At 54.2% G+C, this 19,658-nt stretch overlaps 2 protein-coding genes across 2 annotated transcripts; both read left to right on the forward strand.

The window, feature by feature from the left end:
- Window positions 1-1,058: 1,058 nt before the first annotated feature.
- On the forward strand, window positions 1,059-11,670 carry LOC114595050 (beta-galactoside alpha-2,6-sialyltransferase 1-like). Its single transcript, XM_028725404.2, has 6 exons — window positions 1,059-1,550; window positions 2,699-3,423; window positions 5,187-5,284; window positions 6,306-6,407; window positions 10,308-10,482; window positions 10,798-11,670. Exons 1-6 carry the CDS (start codon window positions 1,489-1,491, stop codon window positions 11,049-11,051), a joined length of 1,416 nt encoding a protein of 471 aa, XP_028581237.2. The 5' UTR covers window positions 1,059-1,488; the 3' UTR covers window positions 11,052-11,670.
- A 406-nt stretch (window positions 11,671-12,076) lies between these two features.
- LOC114595052 (lysophosphatidic acid receptor 6-like) lies at window positions 12,077-19,502 on the forward strand. Its single transcript, XM_028725410.2, has 2 exons — window positions 12,077-14,434; window positions 17,999-19,502. The coding sequence occupies exon 2, from the start codon at window positions 18,098-18,100 to the stop codon at window positions 19,166-19,168; it is 1,071 nt and encodes a 356-aa protein (XP_028581243.2). The 5' UTR covers window positions 12,077-14,434; window positions 17,999-18,097; the 3' UTR covers window positions 19,169-19,502.
- The last annotated feature ends 156 nt before the right edge of the window (window positions 19,503-19,658 follow it).

The following is a 19,658-nucleotide window of genomic DNA, read 5'->3' on the forward strand; positions in this document are numbered from 1 at the left end:
GGCCCACCACTCCCCAAGTGACTTGCAACCAGGCATTGGTCTGCTGAAGACTGCGTCTGCTTTCCCAGGGGAGTGAGTGCCTCTTGAGGGTCTCTCCCCATCACACAGGATTCCTGCCAGAGTCCCCCCCCCCCCTCTCTCCTAGGAGGTGCTTCTCAGTTCTTTGTTCCTGGCTCTGGGGGAGTTTAAAGAGAGGCAGTCCCTCCCTCTGCCACCTCTTCCATGGTGGACTGGCTCTTGCCTCTTTTTCTACTGGCAGGGAAGCGTCTTTCCCCACTTGTGGGCAACCACATGCAAATCAGCTTCCAAGTCCCACAGCAATGATGGTGCCAAAGTGGCTTTTACTAGTTCCTGTTTCCTTGCCTTCAAAGGGAGCTCTGTCCCTGAACCCCCAGAGGAGTGTTGGCCTCCCTGCTCCCTTTCACAGGACACTTCCCTTGTCAAGATGGGCAGTAGTTTCCCCAGTCAAAATTCATTCTTCTGCAAGCCAGATTGCAATCACAAGCAGGCAATTGGGTGGATGGTGCAAATTTTGCCATGGGGGGAAAAAAAGGTAAAGGACCCCTGCAGGGTTGGAAGGGATCCCAGGGATCATCTAGCCCACCCCCTGCAACGCTGGGACTGGAATGCTGGAACCCGTGGACATCCAGTGAAGCCCAATGTTGGGAGAGTCAGGACAGGTTGGGAGGTTCGTCCAACTTGCATGGTTTAAAAGAGTCCACAAATTTCATTGGGGATCCGGTTCAATGGCTGCCAGCCGGATGGCTATGCTCTGCCCTCGGGGTCCGAGGCAAAAATGCTTCCGAGTACAACATGCTGCTGCTCTCAGGTCCTGCTGGGGGGCTTCTTCCCTTTCCGGAGCGCCTAGTGAGGAGACTGGAATAGTTGGGCCTGATCCAGACAACGCGTAAGCTGTAATGACACAGTGGGGATTGGACGCTGTGATAAGAATAGGGTGCCCATACATAAGGGCACCCTGGAAATGCACGGATCAAAGGGCGCAGGGTGCCCGCTCGCGCAGGAGGGAGCCGACCAGCCGATGCAAAACCGGCGCACCCGCCGTTTCCCGGCCAGCGGTTCTTTCCTCTGCGCTCCTCCCGGCGGGTCATTCCTCCTCTGGTCGCCTGCTAGGGATGCACGACCTGTCTGCAAGGGATTCCCACATGGCGGGCTTGGTGTGGGCAGCCCTCATCTTTGCAATGCAGAGTTGGTCGGCCGCCAGGCCTGGTGCTGGAAAGCAGCTCCCGGTAGAGCCCGTCCCCGGGGATCCTGCCATCTTCCCTTCCGTGGACACGAGCAAGCCAGGCGGCGCTGAGGCAGGAGGGCGAAGATGCCGGGAATGGGGCTTCTAAGAGATGCTCTTTCCCCTTTGGAAACCTGACAGTGGGGGCAAAGACCGCCGCCCCTGCCCAGCGCAGCAACCCGGCTTGGAAAGGAAGCGGCGGCGGGGCGGCCTCGGGGGGCCCAAGCGCGTGGCCTCCGCTGGGGATGCATTGCCCCGCCCCCCGCTGCAGCTGGTGCCCGGAGCCGGCGATGCGGCGGCGGAGAAGGTGAGCGGCGGGGTCCCCCTCCGCTTGGGTAAGCCCAGCCCTCTGGCCCGCGCCCCGGGTGGGGGGTTGCAAGGGGGGGGGGGAGCCGCCCACCGCCCAGCCTCGCGGGCGGCGCAGCCTGGTTGTTGTTCCTGCCGCGCGTCTCTAGCCGGGAGGTCCCTAAGCTGGAGACCGGCGGCGCCAGGTGCGCAGCGGCGCGCAGAGGACAGGGCGACCCTGCCCGGGTCGGGCGCCTTCGGGGGCTTTTTCCTCCGGCTCCGCTCTGGCCCTCGGGCTCCCGCCTGTTCGCTTGCCTCCAGAGCCTTGGGCAGAGGAAGGGGTTGCCGGGACGCCAAGGTGGCAGCGGGGCCGCGGGCGTGGGGCTGCCCCACTTTCTTGCCCTTCCCCCCCGAAGCGGCTGCTGCAGAATCTCCCTTTGCAGAAGCCGCGCCGAGTCGGAGGCCTTAGCGGGCTCGAGGCGTTGTCCATTTTATAGATGGGAAATAGAAAGGTCAGACCTCGCCCCCGGAAAAGGGCATCTTCGGAGATGAGGGCACCCCCCCCCCCCCAAGTCTCTGGAGCAGAAGCAAGCGAGGAAGGTCTGGTCGATGCTCCTCAGAAAGGAGCTGGAAAACGATCCAGGACCTCCCCTGCGAGGACAGCTTACACCGTTTAGGGCTCTTTGGGTTGGGGGGGAAATGGGATTTAAAATGCAGGGAGAAGTTCATAGAGTTGGAAGAGACCACAAGGGCCATCATTCATGAAATGATGGAGGGTGTCGAGAGAGAAAGAGAGGATCTCTTGGTCACCCAGGGAAATGTATTAGCCAGACATTCAGGCCAAATAAAATCAAATGTTCCTTTGCACAGTGTGTACTTGTGGAACTCATTGCCACAAGAGAATGGTGGTAATGACAATTCTGGTAACTTTAAAAACAGTTTGACATGCCTGGAGGATGAAGAGGGCAGTTACATGGGACCTGCATTCTAGAGGCAGGAAACTGTTTGCTGGGGTGGGGTGAGGGGGGGTGCCAGTCTGCCTTGAGCTGCTCCAGCCAGGCTGCCCTTCGGACCTGACAAGCACTTGGCTACTCCAGCCACGTAGCTGACCCTGTGGCCAAAGGACTGAACCCCCAGGTGTCTCACCTTGCTGTGCCCATCTCTCCACAGGCCCATGGACCCCTGGTGCTGCCTGCGCCCCCCCTGGCGGTGGGGATGGGGCTGTGCCTGGCTGAGCTTTGCTCTGCTGTGCCTGGCCACACTCTCCTTGCTCTGCCTGCAGTCTGGGCTCGTGCTGCGCTTGGCTCACCATGGGGCAGGAGGACCCCCAACCTCTGCAGCTGCTGCTTTCTCCCGGAGCCTCCAGCCGCACTCCAGAAGCAACCGGACTCTTCAGCGGCTCCTGGGTGCTGGGCCTGCCAGCCTTGCCTCTGCCCAGCAGGCTCCGTTGTGGCACTCCTTCCTCTCTGGCCTGTGGAGATTCTGGCATCGCCTTGCAGAGGGGCTGGGCAGGTCCTGGCAGGGCTCCAGGACGACTGTCCAGTTGCAGCCCCTGCCCTGGGCTGCCTGGCAGAAGCAGCTCTCTTCAGGGGTGCTGGGCCCCCGCCTTCAGCAAGTCTTCCAGAACTACCAAGCCATGAATAAGTACCGGGTGCCCCCGGGGGCTGTGCAACGCCGAGGGAACCCCCATGCCGCTGGGACAGAGCTCTTGTGCCAGCTCCAGAGCCGCGTGGCAGTGACCACGCTCCTGGGGGATGAGGGGCCCTTTGCAGACCCAGAGTGGAGGGGGCTGCTGCCCCGCAGGAGCCTGAGGCAGGAGCTGGGCCCCCTGGGGAAGTGTGCCGTCGTCAGCTCTGCTGGCTCCATGTTGGGCTCCGGACTAGGCAAGGAGATTGGTGAGTGCTGGTTGGGGGGGGGAGCATCCCAGCGGGTGGCTCTGGCACAGCCTCCAGGGGGTGAGGGGATGCCTTGCCCTTCAGGAGAGGGTGCCATGCGTCCTGGCACTCGGGAGCATGAAGCAACCTGCCTCTCCTGTTTATGGGAGTCACCCAGCTATAGTTGGGTTTCAGAGCAAAAGAAGAGTGTGCAGGATCAGGTCAAAACAAAAAAAATTCCTTCCAGTAGCACCTTAAAGACCAACTAAGTTAGTTCTTGGTATGAGCTTTCGTGTGCATGCACACTTCTTCAGATCAAGAAGATATCAGTCTGTACCTGTGCAAGTTTCTTGGTGAGGTTGATGGACTTCCATTTCATGCGGCTCAATGTGGTGCCTTCCATAGTTCCAGTTACAGATGGGTAGCCGTGTTGGTCTGCCATAGTCAAAACAAAAAAAATTCCTTCCAGTAGCACCTTAAAGACCAACTAAGTTAGTTCTTGGTATGAGCTTTCGTGTGCATGCACACTTCTTCAGATGAAGAAGTGTGAAGAAGTGTATCAGTACAGACTGATATCTTCTTGATCTGAAGAAGTGTGCATGCACACGAAAGCTCATACCAAGAACTAACTTAGTTGGTCTTTAAGGTGCTACTGGAAGGAATTTTTTTTGTTTTGACCTGATCCTGCACATTCTGAAGAAGTGTGCATGCACACGAAAGCTCATACCAAGAACTAACTTAGTTGGTCTTTAAGGTGCTACTGGAAGGAATTTTTTTTGTTTTGACTATGGCAGACCAACACGGCTACCCATCTGTAACAGGATCAGGTCAGTGAGAGCCAGTGTGGTGTAGTGGTTAAGAGCGGTAGTCATGTAATCTGGGTAACCGGGTTCGCGTCTCTGCTCCTCCACATGCAGCTGCTGGGTGACCTTGGGCCAGTCACATTTCTTTGAAGTCTCTCAGCCTCACTCACCTCACAGAGTGTTTGTTGTGGGGGAGGAAGGGAAAGGAGATTGTTAGCCGCTTTGAGACTCCTGAAGGGGAGTGAAAGGCGGGATATCAAATCCAAACTCTTCTTCTTCTTCTTCAGTGGCCCATCTAGGCCTGCATCCTGTTCACAGTGGCCAACCAGGTGCCTGTTATGGGAAGCTCACAAACAGGATCTGAGAACAGGATCCCTGAATCTCTCTCCTCCTGAGTCCTGCTGGGATTCAAAGCATGGCTGCCTCAGACTGTGGAGGCAAAGCAGAGCCCTTGTGGCTACTAGCCATTGATAGGAGTTGTTGCCTTCATATCCCACCTCGTGTACCTGGCTCTCTCCTCTCCATTTCAAGTAGTTTAGCAGCAGAGTGGCAGCGGCAGCAGGAGGTTCTCAGCTCCCCTTGGGCCCTGCAGGGGAGTCCTGGTTGCACCTTTTGTGTAAAATTCCATCTGAGTTCTCACAGGAGGAGCTCATTTCACATCCTAGAAATGTTAGCAGAGCATTTCTGTTGGCAAAGTCTCAGGAGGAAACTCCTAACAATACTTTACAGTTACACAGTGATAAAATAATAACAATACTGAAATAATGGGTAATTATCTGGTCTTCATGGGCCATCTTGTTCCCTGATGATGCAGCTGCCCAGGGACAGGTCTTGAGCAGCCCCCCCCCCCCAGCATGGCTGGCTGCCCCTCTCCCCAGGAAGGGAGCTGCAGGTCTAAGAAGGGTCCTGGTTGGGTAGGGGTCTGCCTGCTCTCCCTTCCCCTGGCCCTCATATTCCTCCTCCTCTTCCTCCTCCTCTTAGACGCCCATGATGCTGTTCTTCGTTTCAACGGAGCCCCAACCACTGGCTATGAGCAGGACGTGGGCACCAAAACTACCATCCGCCTCGTGAATTCCCAGGTGGGCAATGAAGGGGGGGGCTGGGAGAGGACAGCAGGGTGTGGATATGGGTTTGGGCCAAATAAAGGGAAGAGCCAATTGGGGGCAGCCTCGTGGGGCTGCAGTGTGTGGGGTTATGAGCTTTGGGCTGCTCTGTAGCCACAATCCCTGCCCTCCAGCTCTAGGGTGTGCTGAAGCCCACTGCCATAAAGAGGCTTGAGGCACCTTCAAAACTAGCAAATGTTATTAATTATGAGATGAACTTTTGTGAACTCAGGCCCGTGTCTTCAGGTGAGAGTTGAATGGCCGTGAGATGCAAAAATCACAGCCAGTGATCATCAGAGCTTCCATAAAAAGACACACCTTCAGCCGCTTACCAGCAGATTGGTGAATAATGCGCTCATCTCGGCAGTGAACACCTGCCCTGGGTCAGGGAACCGTTCGCAAGGAACAGTTGTTGACAGCACAGGATGCTGCTGGCACTGGTAACACAGTAGGATCAAGAGCTGTTGTCTCAATGTTACCCAAGAGTGATGGCGCTGAAGTTACTGCCTTCGCCAGCTCCAGTGTGAGTTTGTGCTCTGGCTGAGCGGCACCTGTGGACTGCTGGGGCTTTGGACGTGGCATCAAGGGGCCTTGCCCACAGAAGTCACCCCCATGCTGCTCCTCTGCAGGTGGAAGGTGGGTGGGTGCGCACACACACTCGGGTGCAATATGAGCAGCAGTAGGTGCCAAGCAGCTCAGAGAAAAAAGGGATAATTTCTCTCAGGGGAGCAACAAGAGGGAAGGATGGCCTCTCTGAAAGTGCAGAGAAAGGTGGGGCTGCCCTCTGCCTGCCAGCCTGCCCTTCCCCGCTAGGCTTCAGGTGTTTATGGGCTCTGGGCAAGAAACCCACATGTCTAACAAAGCTGCACGTAAGGGCCAGCAACCCTGGGGGCCTCTCCCTGCCCTCCCCTCTCCGCCTCTTCTTGCATCTGAACAACTTTCTGGGATCCTGGAGTCAGGCCCGTTCTGACCCGATCCGCCCCCCTCTACCCCACAGCTGATGGCTTCTCCTGAGCAGCACTTTCTGGATGACCAACTCTATGCGCAGGGAGCCTTGGTTGCATGGGACCCAGCCCCTTTCCCAGGGGACCTGCAGGAGGTGAGACCCTCTCTCTGCCTTGTGCTTGGGGCAGGACAAGATCCGTGGGTGCCAGGGGAGGGCAGGGGCATCCTCTGTCAATTACATTCCCAGGACTTGATAATAATAATAATAATTTATTATTTGTACCCTGCCCATCTGGCTGGGTTTCCCCAGCCACTCTGGGCGGCTTCCATAGAAACCAAAAAACACTAAAATATCATACATTAAAAACTTCCCTGAACAGGGCTGCCTTCAGATGTCTTCTGAATGTCAGGTAGTTGTTTATCGCTTTGACATCTGATGGGAGGGCGTTCCACAGGGCGGGCGCCACTACCGTGAAGGCCCTCTGCCTGGTTCCCTGTAGCTTTGCTTCTCGCACTGAGGGAACCGCCAGAAGGCCCTCGGCGCTGGACCTCAGCGTCCAGGCAGAACGATGGGGGTGGAGACGCTCCTTCAGGTATACTGGACCGAGGCCGTTTAGGGCTTTAAAGGTCAGCACCAACACTTTGAATTGTGCTCGGAAACATACTGGGAGCCAATGTAGGTCTTTCAAGACTGGTGTTATGTGGTCTCGGTGGCCGCCCCCAGTCACTAGTCTAGCTGCCGCATTCTGGATTAGCTGTAGTTTCTGAGTCACCTTCAAAGGTAGCCCCACATAGAGCGCATTGCAGTAGTCCAAGCGGGAGATAACTAGAGCATGCACCACTCTGGCGAGACAGTCCGCGGGCAGGTAGGGTCTCAGCCTGAGTACCAGGTGGAGTTGGTAGACAGCTGCCCTGGATACAGAATTGACCTGCACCTCCATGGACAGCTGTGAGTCCAAAATGACTCCCAGGCTACGCACCTGGTCCTTCAGGGGCACAGTTACCCTATTCAGGACCAGGGAGTCCTCCACACCAGCCCGCCCCCTGTCCCCCAAAAACAGTACTTCTGTCTTGTCAGGATTCAACTTCAATCCATTAGCCGCCATCCATCCTCCAACCGCCTCCAGGCACTCACACAGGACCTTCACCGCCTTCACTGGTTCTGATTTGAAAGAGAGGTAGAGCTGGGTATCATCTGCATACTGATGGACACCCAGTCCAAACCCCTTGATGATCTCTCCCAGCGGCTTCATATAGATGTTAAAAAGCATGGGGGAGAGGACGGAACCCTGAGGCACCCCACAAGTGAGAGCCCAAGGGTCTGAACACTCACCCCCCACCACCACTTTCTGAACAAGGCCCAGGAGGAAGGAGCAAAACCACTGTATAACAGTGCCCCCAGCTCCCAACCCCTCTAGACGGTCCAGAAGGATGTTATGGTCGATTGTATCAAAGGCCGCTGAGAGATCCAGCAGAACTAGGAAACAGCTCTCACCTTTGTCCCTAGCCCGCCAGAGATCATCGACCAGCGCAACCAAGGCAGTTTCAGTCCCATGATGAGGCCTGAACCCCCATTGGAAGGGATCCAAATGGTCCGCATCCTCCAGGTGTGCCTGGAGTTGTTCAGCAACCACACGCTCAATCACCTTGCCCAAGAATGGAAGATTTGAGACTGGGCGATAGTTGGCCATACTGGCCGGGTCTAAAGATGGTTTTTTAAGAAGCGGTTTAATGACCGCCTCTTTCAGCGGATCTGGGAATGTTCCCTCACAGAGGGAAGCATTCACCACCCCACGAAGCCCATCGCCCAGTCCTTCCCGGCTAGCTTTTATAAGCCAGGATGGGCAAGGATCCAGGAGACAGGTGGTTGGTTTCACTCGTCCAAGCAGCCTGTCCACATCCTCGGAGGTAACAGATTGGAATTGATCCCACTCAACTTGACTAGACAGAACTCTAGCACTCTCCCGCCCCGGCCCTGCTCCCACGGTGGAGTCTACTTCTTCCCGAATCTGAGCGATTTTATCTGCAAAAAACTTTGCAAAATCATTGCAGGAGAACATGTGGCCCGTACTGGGCCCCGATGTTGCAGGTGGTTCCGCTAAATTGTGAACCACCTGAAAAAGTCTCCTGCTGCTGTTTTCTGCAGATGCAATAGAGGCGGTGAAGAAATTCTTCGCCGTCGCTATCGCCACTTGGTAGGCTCGACGTTGAGCTCTAACCTGTGTCCGGTCAGATTCGGAGTGAGTTTTCTGCCACCGACGCTCTAGCCGTCTCAGCGATTGTTTCATCATCCTCAGCTCTGAAGAAAACCACGGGGCTGTCCGGGCTCCATGCATTGGACAGGGCACTTCGGAGCCAGACAGTCGATAGCCCTGGTTAACTCCACATTCCAGCAGGCCACCAGGGAATCGGCTGAAAGGCCATCAACATGGGATAAAGCATCCCCTACCACTCTCTGGAAACCATTTGGATCCATTAAGTGGCAGGGGCGGACCATCCGAATTGGTCCCACCTCCCTGCAGAGGGGAAGGGTTGCAGAGAAGTCCAGTTGCACCAGGAAGTGATCTGACCATGGCACTTCTTTTGTTTCGCTTTTAGTTAATGTCAGATCACCAACATCCGTAGAGGTAAACACCAAGTCTAAGGCATGTCCGCGGCTATGGGTTGGGCCAAACTTATTCAGGGACAGCCCCATGGAGGCCATGCTTTCCACGAAGTCCCGAGCGGCCCCTTGTAAGGTCGTGTCGGCATGGATGTTAAAATCCCCTAGGACAACCAAACTAGGTGTGTCCAGGAGGACATCTGCCACGACCTGAAGCAGCTCGGGCAGGGAATCCTTGGTGCAGCGGGGAGGTCAGTACACCAAAGGAATCCTGTACTGCCCCTATTGCCCAACTTCCAGAACATGCACTCAGAAAACTGGGTCTTCCCAGTAGGACGCCTGATGCAAACTAATGACTTCCTAAAAATCACTGCAACCCCCCCTCCCCGCCCACATGACCTGGGTTGCTGTGCAAAAGAGAAACCTGGTGGGCAAGCGGCAGCAAGGACAGGCCCATCTGCTTCCTCCAACCAGGTCTCTGTCACACATGCCAGGTCAAATCCTCCATCCACAATCAGGTCGTGGATGGCAGTGGTTTTATTCATCATTGACCTGGCATTACACAGCAACACCTTCAGGTCATGTGGGTTTCCCCTGTTGATTCCAGTATCCATCCGGTCAAGGCCAGACCCGGAGGCAGGGATAGTCTTCAAACAACGACTAAACCTGCCTCCTCGGTAATGACATGGTCTGGTCTTAGCGTAACTCCGCCTCCTGCCCATGATCACGAGATCGGATGTCCCAGTGCTTCCCCCCCTGTGGAACTTGTCCCAGCCATCGTGTTGGCTGGGGCCCCACTCCCAGGCAGCCCTGATCCCGCCCCTTAAAAACAAAACACAAACTATACAGAACCAATAAAACAACAAAAAACAAAAACAGAACAATTATACTAAAATTAATCCCCAACCAAATATCCATCCCACCCACCCACCCCCAACAAAGAAAAAAAGAAAAAAAAGAAATACAAATTTAAATTGCCACCGACTGCTTGAGGACATTTTAAAACACATTAACCACTTGGAACAGGGAAGCAATTGCAGAACACTTCCCAGCTTCCCCAAAAGTTTGTTCCAAATAAGGGCCTGGGCGCCGCCCCCTGGGCCAGTTGGAGCAGGCCCTGGAAGGGAGCAGGCCCTGCAGTCCTCACCCAGCCGATGGTCCGAGGCTTCCCTGCAGCAGGAGTCCCTTTATAGCTGGGAGAGAGGGCCAGGGCCACACCCCCTGGGCCAGTTGGAAGAGGCCCTGGAAGGGAGCAGGCCCTGCAATCCTCACCCAGCTACTCTGGCGCCTTCTGGCGGCTGTCAGGGGAACTCCCTGCAATTTCCCTCTGGCTTAAAGAATGAATTCCACAGCTAGGAGGAAATCAACCTTTGCACCAGAGATGGTGGGGTGGGGTGGGGTGGGGTGAAGCTCTGCTCTGCTCCACACTCCCCTTTCTCCCTCTCCCGGCAGTGGTTCGAGGCCCCCGACTACCCCATCTTCAGACCCTTCCGTGCGATGCGCTCCCAGAGGCCCCAGCAGCTCTTCCACCTGCTGCACCCGCGAGTGCAGTGGCAGCTCTGGGGGCTGGTGCAGGAAGGGGCACCGGAGGCAGTACAGCGGAACCCCCCCTCCTCAGGGCTGCTTGGTAAGGAAGGCACTCCCCTCCCTTGTGTCTCCCAAGGGTGCTCCCTTCTGAGTGGCCAAGAGGCACCCTTCCTCTGCCTCCCTTTTTACTGAGAGCTCCTCTCAGCCCTGCTTTCCTTCCTCTCACTGGTTGAGGGTGCGGGCGGCTGATGTTACTCCAGGGCATGAGGTGCGAGACACTTTCCACATTCTCAGGGGGACTCATCAAGTGCCAACTTTCCAGCCCTGGTGAAAGAAGTTTCCTCCTGCCCCCCCCCCCCGCCGCCCTGCAGGTCCTTCTTTGCAGCGGCCCCACCTCCATCTCTCCCTCTTCCAGGGACAGTGCTGATGCTGTCGCTCTGTGACCTGGTCCATGTCTACGAGTTCCTGCCCTCACAGCGCCAGTCTTCACGGTGCCACTACTACCAGGACTTTGTGGATGAGGCCTGCACGCTGGGTGCCTACCACCCGCTGCTCTTCGAGAAGGACCTGGTTCGCCGCATGAACCAAGGCTCACCGGCTGACTTGGCCCGGCTGGGGCGGGTGACGCTGCCTGGCTTCCGGGCTCTGAATTGCACCCTGGAGGAGTAGCAGCCTGGCCAGGGGAGGCATGCCATGAGGGGCCCGGGACACCCCTGCTCCTTAGCGGCCTGCAGCCCCTGGGGAGGGAGATGGGGGGGGGGAGAGAGAAGGAGACAGGACCTGGGGGCTGAAGGGCGCAGCCAGACCAAGCCATGGCCCAGGTGGGGGTGGCAGGGCTCCCTTTGTGCTCCCCACAGGCATCTCATGGGCCCCCACAGTGGGTGGAGGGCACAAAGGTCCCCCTTGCAGGGTGTAGACGGAGGCGGACCTTCCTTGAAAAATATGAAACTGAAGCTGAATCCCAGAGGAGCCCCAGAAGCGACTTTGGCTCACGTTGCTTTAAAAAACGGGGTCCAGTCAACCCCCTTTGAGTCCCATGACTCAAACTGATTAATTCTGGGTGGTCTTTCTTTCGACAATCCCAAAGTTGAAGAGTCAGGTGCTGCCATTCTGCTGTAGAGCACTCCATCTTGTCTCCAGAAACAGCTTGGAAACTCTCAGGATGTGAATATGTTGCTTGAAAAACCAGAAAAAAAGAATCATAGAATCTTAGAATTGGAAGGGGCCACGAGGGTCATCTAGTCCAACCCCCTGCAAGACTGGAATAAAGAGTATTTTATAAAACGTGCTTCATGTAGTATGTATTCTCATAGGTGTCTATGATGGAATATTATATTAACTGTGGTCTTTTCTAGGTTTTATTTCATCGTTCAATGATGCTTCATGCATGTACGGTATAGAACATTTCTCTCCTTTTCACCCCCCTGCATAGACATATAGAATCATTAATTCATAGAATTGGAAGGAACCTGAGGGTCATCTAGTTCAACCCCTCCAAGGAAGGAATCTTTCACCCAATGTGGGGCTCAATAATTATAAGGCATCAGACATTTTTATTCACCTCAGTGACTTGGACAGGTGAGAAAATCCAGGACAGCCGTTTTAATCCATATCAGATTTTTTTTAAAAAAACAAAACTGTTGTGATCTGTTATGAATGACCCTCTTGAAGGTGGTCACAGGGGTCACCCAGAACTCATTGCTGATTGTCAAGGCCCCCCCCCCATTACAGTTCAAGTTTCAGGGTCCCATAATTATAGGTCTGTCACTGTCCTGCAGAACGGTTGCAGGTATGCAACAGACAAGCTTGGTGGAAGCTTCTGGAAGCGAGGTTTTTGCAAGGCATCCAGCCCCAAGCCTGAGACCAAAAAACCAAACTGCCCCCCAGGAGGAAAAAGACACCAAATTCACAGGGAGCACAAGTGAGCAGGGAGCCACCTCACATTCCCCCTCTGTCAAGACCCTTCTGACTGTTCCCTGAGAAGCTGAAATCCTTCTTTGTATAGACTTCTGTGCTGTTTCGTGGCACTTTTTGGCTGATCCATGGCTACCAGCCACAATGGCTGCCTTCTGCTTCCACAGCTGCAGGTGGGATTCCTCTGAATACGGCACAAGCAGGACCTGAGTGCAACAGCAACTCTCCACACTTGCAATCTGCAGCAACCTCTGAGACCGGAGATAATGCGGAGCCATCGTGGCTGGTAGCTCCTGGTCGCCTCGTCCTATGTAAAGCCACAGAAGTTGGTGCCTGTGTGAAGAAATGCCTCTCTTTGTCCACCCTGAATCTTCCAGCATTCAGCTTCACTCAATTACTATGCACTCTAGTATTGTGAACCAGGAAGGGAAACTTGTCTCTGTTGAAGGAGCTGGGTATGTTTGGCCTGGGAAAGAGGAGACTGGACAGTTAAATCCCTGGACAGTTAAATCCAGTCAAATTCGACTATGGGGTGCGGCACTCATGTCTGCTTTCAGGCCGAGGGAGCCGGCCTTTGTCCATAGACAGCTTTCCGGGTCATGTGGCCAGCAGGACCAAACCGCTTCTGGCGCAATGGGACACCGTGATGGAAACCAGAGCACACAGAAATGCCGTTTACCTTCCCGCCACAGCAGTACCTATTTATCTACTCATGCTGGTATGCTTTCATACTGCTAGGTTGGCAGGAGCTGGGACAGAGCAAGGGGAGTTCACCCCATTGTGCAGATTCTAACTGCCAACCTTACAATTGGCAAGCCCCAGAGGCTCAGTGGTTTAGACACCTGCGCCTCGTGGAGAGCCATCTTCCAGTATCTCAAGGGCTGTCACATGAAAGATGGAGCAAGCTTGTTTTCTCCTGCTTTGAAGGGCAGGACTCGAACCCATGGCTTCAAGTTACAAGAAACACCAGGAGGAAGACAATAAGAGCCCTTTGGCAGTGAAACGGTCTCTGCTTCCTGGGAGGTTTTTAAGCAGAGCCTGGGTGGCCATCTGTCATGGATGCTTTAATTGAGCTTCCTGCATTGTAGAGGATTGGACTAGATGACCCTTGGGGTCCCTTCCAACTCTACCATTCTATGATTCTCTGACATTCTTGCCTGTGCTTCAGCTATTGATATTCCCCACCCTGAAGATTAGTTCAGGGTGTGACCAAGTGTGACTGCAGGCAGCATGTTAACTCCTTACAACCCTGGACATGTATCTTGGCTGCCTCCCAAAGTTTCATCACGTCTGGACAGACAACCCAGGGTGGTGCATGCTGTTTATGGGGTGGGGCTGAGCAGATATGCTTCAAAGAAATAAAAGGGGACATCTTCATGCCACTATTTATTCAAATTTCTAGGGTGTTTACCTGATAGTCTGTCTGCAAAGAGAGCCCACTTGACTATTTGGGCAGAAGGAAGGCATAGATGTGGCCACAAGTCACTCCCTGGCCAGTTTCTGGCAAGCAGATGTAACCATTCCAGTCTGGGAGCATCATTTCAGCTGCCAAGAGAGTCGGCTGTCCTCCCACAGAGGAGAAACCCTAAACTGAAATTCATATTCCCAGTTGCTGGCTTTGGGATTCTGTGTGGACACCCTTTCCTCTTTCACAGCAACTGTTGAATTTAATATTGAAACAATCCCATAGCATTTAAAGATAATATCCTGTCCCTGGTTCCTGCCCAAATTGTGTCAGCCATATGCGTTTTGAACGACAAGCCTCCTGTAGCCCCCACTGCTTGCATGTGGGGCTCTGACTTGTCCCGAGAGCTGGTCTTACGGCTGCCACAGGACCGCTTCCTTTGCGGTTCCATGAGTTCCTGAGTTCTTTGCAGTCTCTGCTCCCTCCCTGCTCACCCCCGGCACCCAGGCACAGCTAACGGAAAATGATCTGAAAGTGCTCCTCTGAGGCAACCGACTTCCCAGGGATGTGGTTTCTGCCCAGCGGGTGGCGGGGGGTGTGCATGTGCTTCAACCTTGACATTTTGAGAAGCAGGAAGCCAGAGGAGATCTGCTGAAGATGGGCAAGCAGGTGGTGGCTCTTGCTCCCGTGAAGCCGCTTCTCCCCTCTGCAACTGGCTCCTCTGAGATGTCAAGTAAGTTTTGTGGGAAATGGGGTAGGGGGAGGAAGAGCCCCTTCTCCTGTCTAGCAGGGAGGCTGCTGGTGTGAAGCCTTGAAGAGGAGGGAGGCGCCTCCTGGCCACCTGCTGTCCAGGCTCAGCAGGCAGAGGCAGGAGCCTGACTGCCTCTCAGCTCCCTCGCCCTCCCTCCCCACGGGAGAAGAGGCAGGCGCTGGCCGGCTGGCCCAAGGCAGGATCTGAGAGGATGGGGGGTGGGGCAGCCACACAAGCACAGCTCCCCCAGGCAGAAGAGAAGCTGGACAATGGCTGCTTCCTGAGGCTGCCCTGTCCTTCTCCTCCGGACAAAGGCCAGTGGTTCTCATGGCTGACCCTCTTTGTGTACATGTAGGGCCAGCTCATCGTTTTACTAAAAACAATGCAGAATTTAGAAATTGTTAGAAAGACATCACTGACTTATTTTAATAAAATATGCACGCCACTCGATTGTAGGGAAAAAACTCATAGCGGTTTACAAAAAAGATAAAATGATTAAAAATCACTAAAAAGAAACCTACAAACATGATATATAAAGTTAAAAAGCACAATAAAATAGACTAAAACAAAGTCCTGCAGACTTTCTAAACATCTGGGTAGCCTTGAAGAGTTCCAAAGTGTCGGTGCTGCTACACTAAACCATCAGGTTCTTACTGACACAGCGCAGGTATGATGTGGCACATGAAAAAGGGCCATTTCCACCAACTGAATGGTAAGGCCATCTTGTAGGTAAACTGGTCCCAAGTTGTTTAAAGTCATTACATCCTAAGAGAGAGGCTGAAAACAGGAGTGTTCCAGCCCGAAAAAGAGGTACAATTTCTAGGTACCCTCAGGGACTGTGCCCTAGAACAGCTGGAGCCAAGCAGAGGCGGTGGCACCCAGGATCTGGTGTGAAATGTTAAGTGTTGTTGATCCAGTTTGGCTGGGTGTTCATCAGTATGTGGATGAAACCCAGCTCTACCTCTCTTTTAAATCAGAACCAGTGAAGGCAGTGAATGTCCTGTGTGTCTGAAGTGAAGTTACAGGGAACCAGGCAGAGGGCCTTCTTGGTAGTGGCACCCGCCCTGTGGAACAGCCTCCCATCAGATGTCAAGGAAATCAACAACTATCTGACTTATAGAAGACATCTGAAGGCAGCCCTGTTGAGGGAAGTTTTTAATGTTAAATGTTTTATTGTGTTTTTAATATTTTGTTGGGAGCCGCCCAGAGTGGCTGGAGAAGCCCAGCCAGATAGGCGGGGTATAAATAATGAACTGTTGTTGTTGTTGTTGTTGCTGCTGCTGCTGCTGCTGCTGCTGCTGCTGTAGGGACCCCTGTGCACCAAAGCAATATAGAGCTCAATGGAGACTTGGCAAGAGAGCCCAGCACAGTCATGTTAGGCTTCGAGAGAGGCACCCTGACGGGCAAAAAAGCAGCTGAGGGGCAAAGTCCAGAAGGTCAAGCTCCTCAAAGTTCTTGGAAATAAAAGAGGAGGAGGAGGAGGAAGAGAGGCTTGGGAGTTGAAAAAGCTCAGCAGGTCAGGCAAGATAGCACAAGCGCCCAGAGGATGCCTTTGTGGTTAGCAAGCGGAATCAGATAAGCCGTGAGAGGCAAGAAGACATTCTTAAGAAAACCAGAACGCCACCCACATCAAGGGAACCAAAAGCGACACAAAACTTGGGGGGGGGGGGGGAGACGCAAGCGGCCAATAAGGGATCCGAAAAATAATAATAATTAAAAAAAAGAATTTTGAGGCTCACATTGGTAAAACCATAAAGACCAACAGCAACAAATTCTTTAAATGTGTTCGTAGAAGGAGATGGCCCTGGGAAGCAGGTGGACAGGTCCCTTTTGTTTTTCACTTTCATCCTTCCCTCGGGGAAAGGCTTCTTGTGAACACCACCCTCCACAAGTCCTATCAGCCACTCCCTGCAGCCCACCATCTGTTTAAAAGCAGCTCTGCCATCTTTCAGGTTTAATGTGCCAGTATTCCCATTTGTGTTGAAGAGGAACCCATCATTTGCACAGGCTCATCCCAAAATGCCCCCCAGCACCCAACAAATTGAACCCCCTGCTCCTGACAACACTGTCTCACCCCCACAATCAGACTACACAGCTGTGCCTGGCTGGCCGACCCTGCACATGGATCTGGTAGCATTTCAGAGAAAGCTACCTTGGAGATTTCTCGACAGCATACCTGGCAACCTGAAGTTTTCCTCCTAGGACTTCACAATTCAATTTCCCCATGTCCTTGGTGCCAACATGCACACCCCCAACACTACAGACCAGGCTAGCTAGATAACAGACGAGCAATGCCCAGACCATCATTCTCCATGATAGCAGGGGAGCCATCATTCTGAGAGCATGACACAGCTCTCTTGTCTCCAAAGGCGCCTTATCTACCAAGCTTCCTGCCTCTCTCAGTTACTCTAGGTCACAGAATCAATATAAATATTTCCAAGGACAAGGAGACACCAAGTACTGAGTATGATTACTTTACTGATACACAGGAAGCTGGGCGGGGGGACGGGACAGGAATGAGTCATGGTACTTTAGTTGAGATTCCTATGAGGGAGGAGTTGGACTAGAGGACCCTTGAGGTCCCAACTCTACTGTTTCTCCAGCTTCACTTGTCTCTATACTAATACACAGAGCATGTGAAATAAACAAAAGGAACTTGAGCTCTTGATATGGGATGGAAAATATGATCTAATAGGCATTATTGAAAACTGGTAGGATGAGAATCATGAATGAAGTGTAGAAGTTGGACTTGGAGCATGGAAGGCAGGTTAAGAGTGTTTGGGTAAATGTTATAGGATAGGAAAACAGCAGTGACATCACTGTGGGAGTCTGCTATAGACCTCCAAGCCGGACTGAAGACTTGGATGAGGCCTTCCCAGAGCAGATGACTAAATATTCACAAATAAAAGGGAGATCAGCTCCCCTGATATCTGTTGGAACTCAAACTCTGCCAGGAATGTAAGATACTCAAAAAATTATTTGATTTTTGGAAGTAGCAGTCACCTTGGGTGGAAGTGACTACATCCTCTTAGAATCATAGAATTGGGAGCCCTTAAAGGCTTCTAATCCAACCCCCTGCCATGCAGGAATCACTACTAAAGAATCTCTGACAGGTGACCGTCTGACCTTTGTAGAAAAACTTCCAATTAAGGAGATTCCACCTGCAGAAAACAAGTTTGATCCATCTTCCAGGTGATGGCACTTCAAATATTTGAAGATTGTCATCATGTCACCTCTCGGCCTCCTCTTCTCCAGGTTCAACATTCCCAACTTCCTTAACTGTCTCTCATCAGACTTGGTTTCCATACCCTTTGCCATCTTGGCTACCCTTTTCTGCCCACCCTCCAGCTTGTCCATCTCCTCCTCCATCTGCCAGGGGTTCTTGAACTGAGATTCCTGCATTGCAGGGAGTGGACTAGCTGTCCCTTGGGGTCCCTTCCAACTCTACCATTCTATGATTCTGAATAAACCAGCAACAGACAGCCAGTACAAAGTTGGAGGGTCGCAACTTAGCAAAACACACAACTCCTTGTCTCCTTTCTCCAGGGAGCGGGTGCTAGAAGGCTGGTGCTGGTCAGCAGCTGCGGCCCTCAGGCTTCCTGCAGCCCTCCAGAGCGGGCCCCAGCCCACCCGAGACTGGCAGCGATGAGCCCAAACTGCACCAACTGCACCCGTCCAACCGACCAGGCCTTTGCTGGCATGTACGCCCTTATCTTTGCGGTCGGCCTCCCTCTGAACATTGCAGCGCTCTGCATCTTTGTTTTGGGCCGCGCCGGGCGCTCCATCACCATCACCTACATGAAGAACCTGGTGGCCTGCGACCTGCTGCTTCTGGCCTCGCTGCCGCTGAGGGTCCACTTCTACGGCTGGCGGCCTCGGCTGCCTCAGCTGCTGTGCGAAGGGGTGGGCACACTGCTCCTGGTCAACATGTACTGCAGCATCTTCCTGCTGACCTGCCTCAGCTGGGACCGCTGCCTGGCCGTCTGCTTCCCGCTCAGTCCGAGGGCCCAAGCCGCGCGCCAGCAGGCCAGGTGCATCTGCGCAGGGGTGTGGGCCTTGAGCATCGCAGGGACCATCCCCACCTACGTCACACAGAGGAGGCAGGGGCAGCGCACGCTCTGCTTCGACGAACGCCCCCACTACATCTCGGCCCGCGGGGTCCCCACCGCCATGGCGCTCGCCTTCGCCCTGCCGCTGGCCATCATGGTGAGCTGCTCCTACCAGCTGCTGCGTACCGTGCACCACAGCGGGGCCGTTCAGATGGAGTTGGTCAACGGCACAAAGATCCGTCACATGGTGGTGACCAACGTGGGCATCTTCCTGGGCTGCTTCTTGCCCTACCACATGGCGGTTCTTCTGTACCAGGCACCGCAGCTGCAGGGGGAGTGCTTGGACATGGCCTACCAGTGTGCCCTGCTCCTGGCCTGCGCAAACGCCGCCCTGGACCCCCTGGCCTATTACTTTGCCACAGAGACCTTCCAGCACCTGGTGCCATTGGATTACCTGCTCAGAGGCTGGGGCTCCCACAGCAACCCACAGCAACAACACAGCTCCCACAGCAACAACGCCAGGGGCACGGGGAACCTTGCCCAGCCCCTGAGGGCCCAGGGTCTCCTTGGGCTGCCCTCAGGTGTGGAGATGCTACCCTTGGAAGGGGCAGAGGCCACCAGGGCAGAGGGAAACGGCAGCACAAGCATTTGTGAGGTTGCAGCTTGACTGGCACAGTTGTGGGTGTCTGGTCCTGCCCTGCTGCTCAAGGAAGGTGGTGCCAGACGCATCGAGGCCGCTTATGCCAGGAGGAAAGGCTCCCCCAGGGGTTTGGGAAGGGTACAGAATCCTTGAGCTGTAGAGCTGGAAGGGCCCCAGGAGACATCTAGCCCAGCCCCCTGCAATGCAGGTAGCAGTGCACATTACCAGTAGCAGAGCTGGTCCCTTCAGTCTCCACCACGGGCAAGAATTGCCAGAGAAGAGTTGCTGCGCTCCTTAGCCCTGACGCTCCTGGGCGGACCCTGCTTTTTCTAATAAAGAGTTCACCACTTGCTTCCTGTGATTTGCTGCTGGTTCTCTCCTGTCAGGCACCAACCTCTCTCTGCCTTCCCAGCAACCAGGCCAGAGTGTGGCGCTGCCTGTCAGCTTCCTCCTCCTCCTCTGTCTGGGCTGTAGATCTCAGCTGGGGGGGGGGGGGCAGGAGGAGGTGGCTCTGCCT

This window comes from Podarcis muralis, chromosome 3 (genome assembly GCF_964188315.1).
Source record: "Podarcis muralis chromosome 3, rPodMur119.hap1.1, whole genome shotgun sequence".
Classification (NCBI taxonomy): Eukaryota; Metazoa; Chordata; class Lepidosauria; order Squamata; family Lacertidae; genus Podarcis; species Podarcis muralis.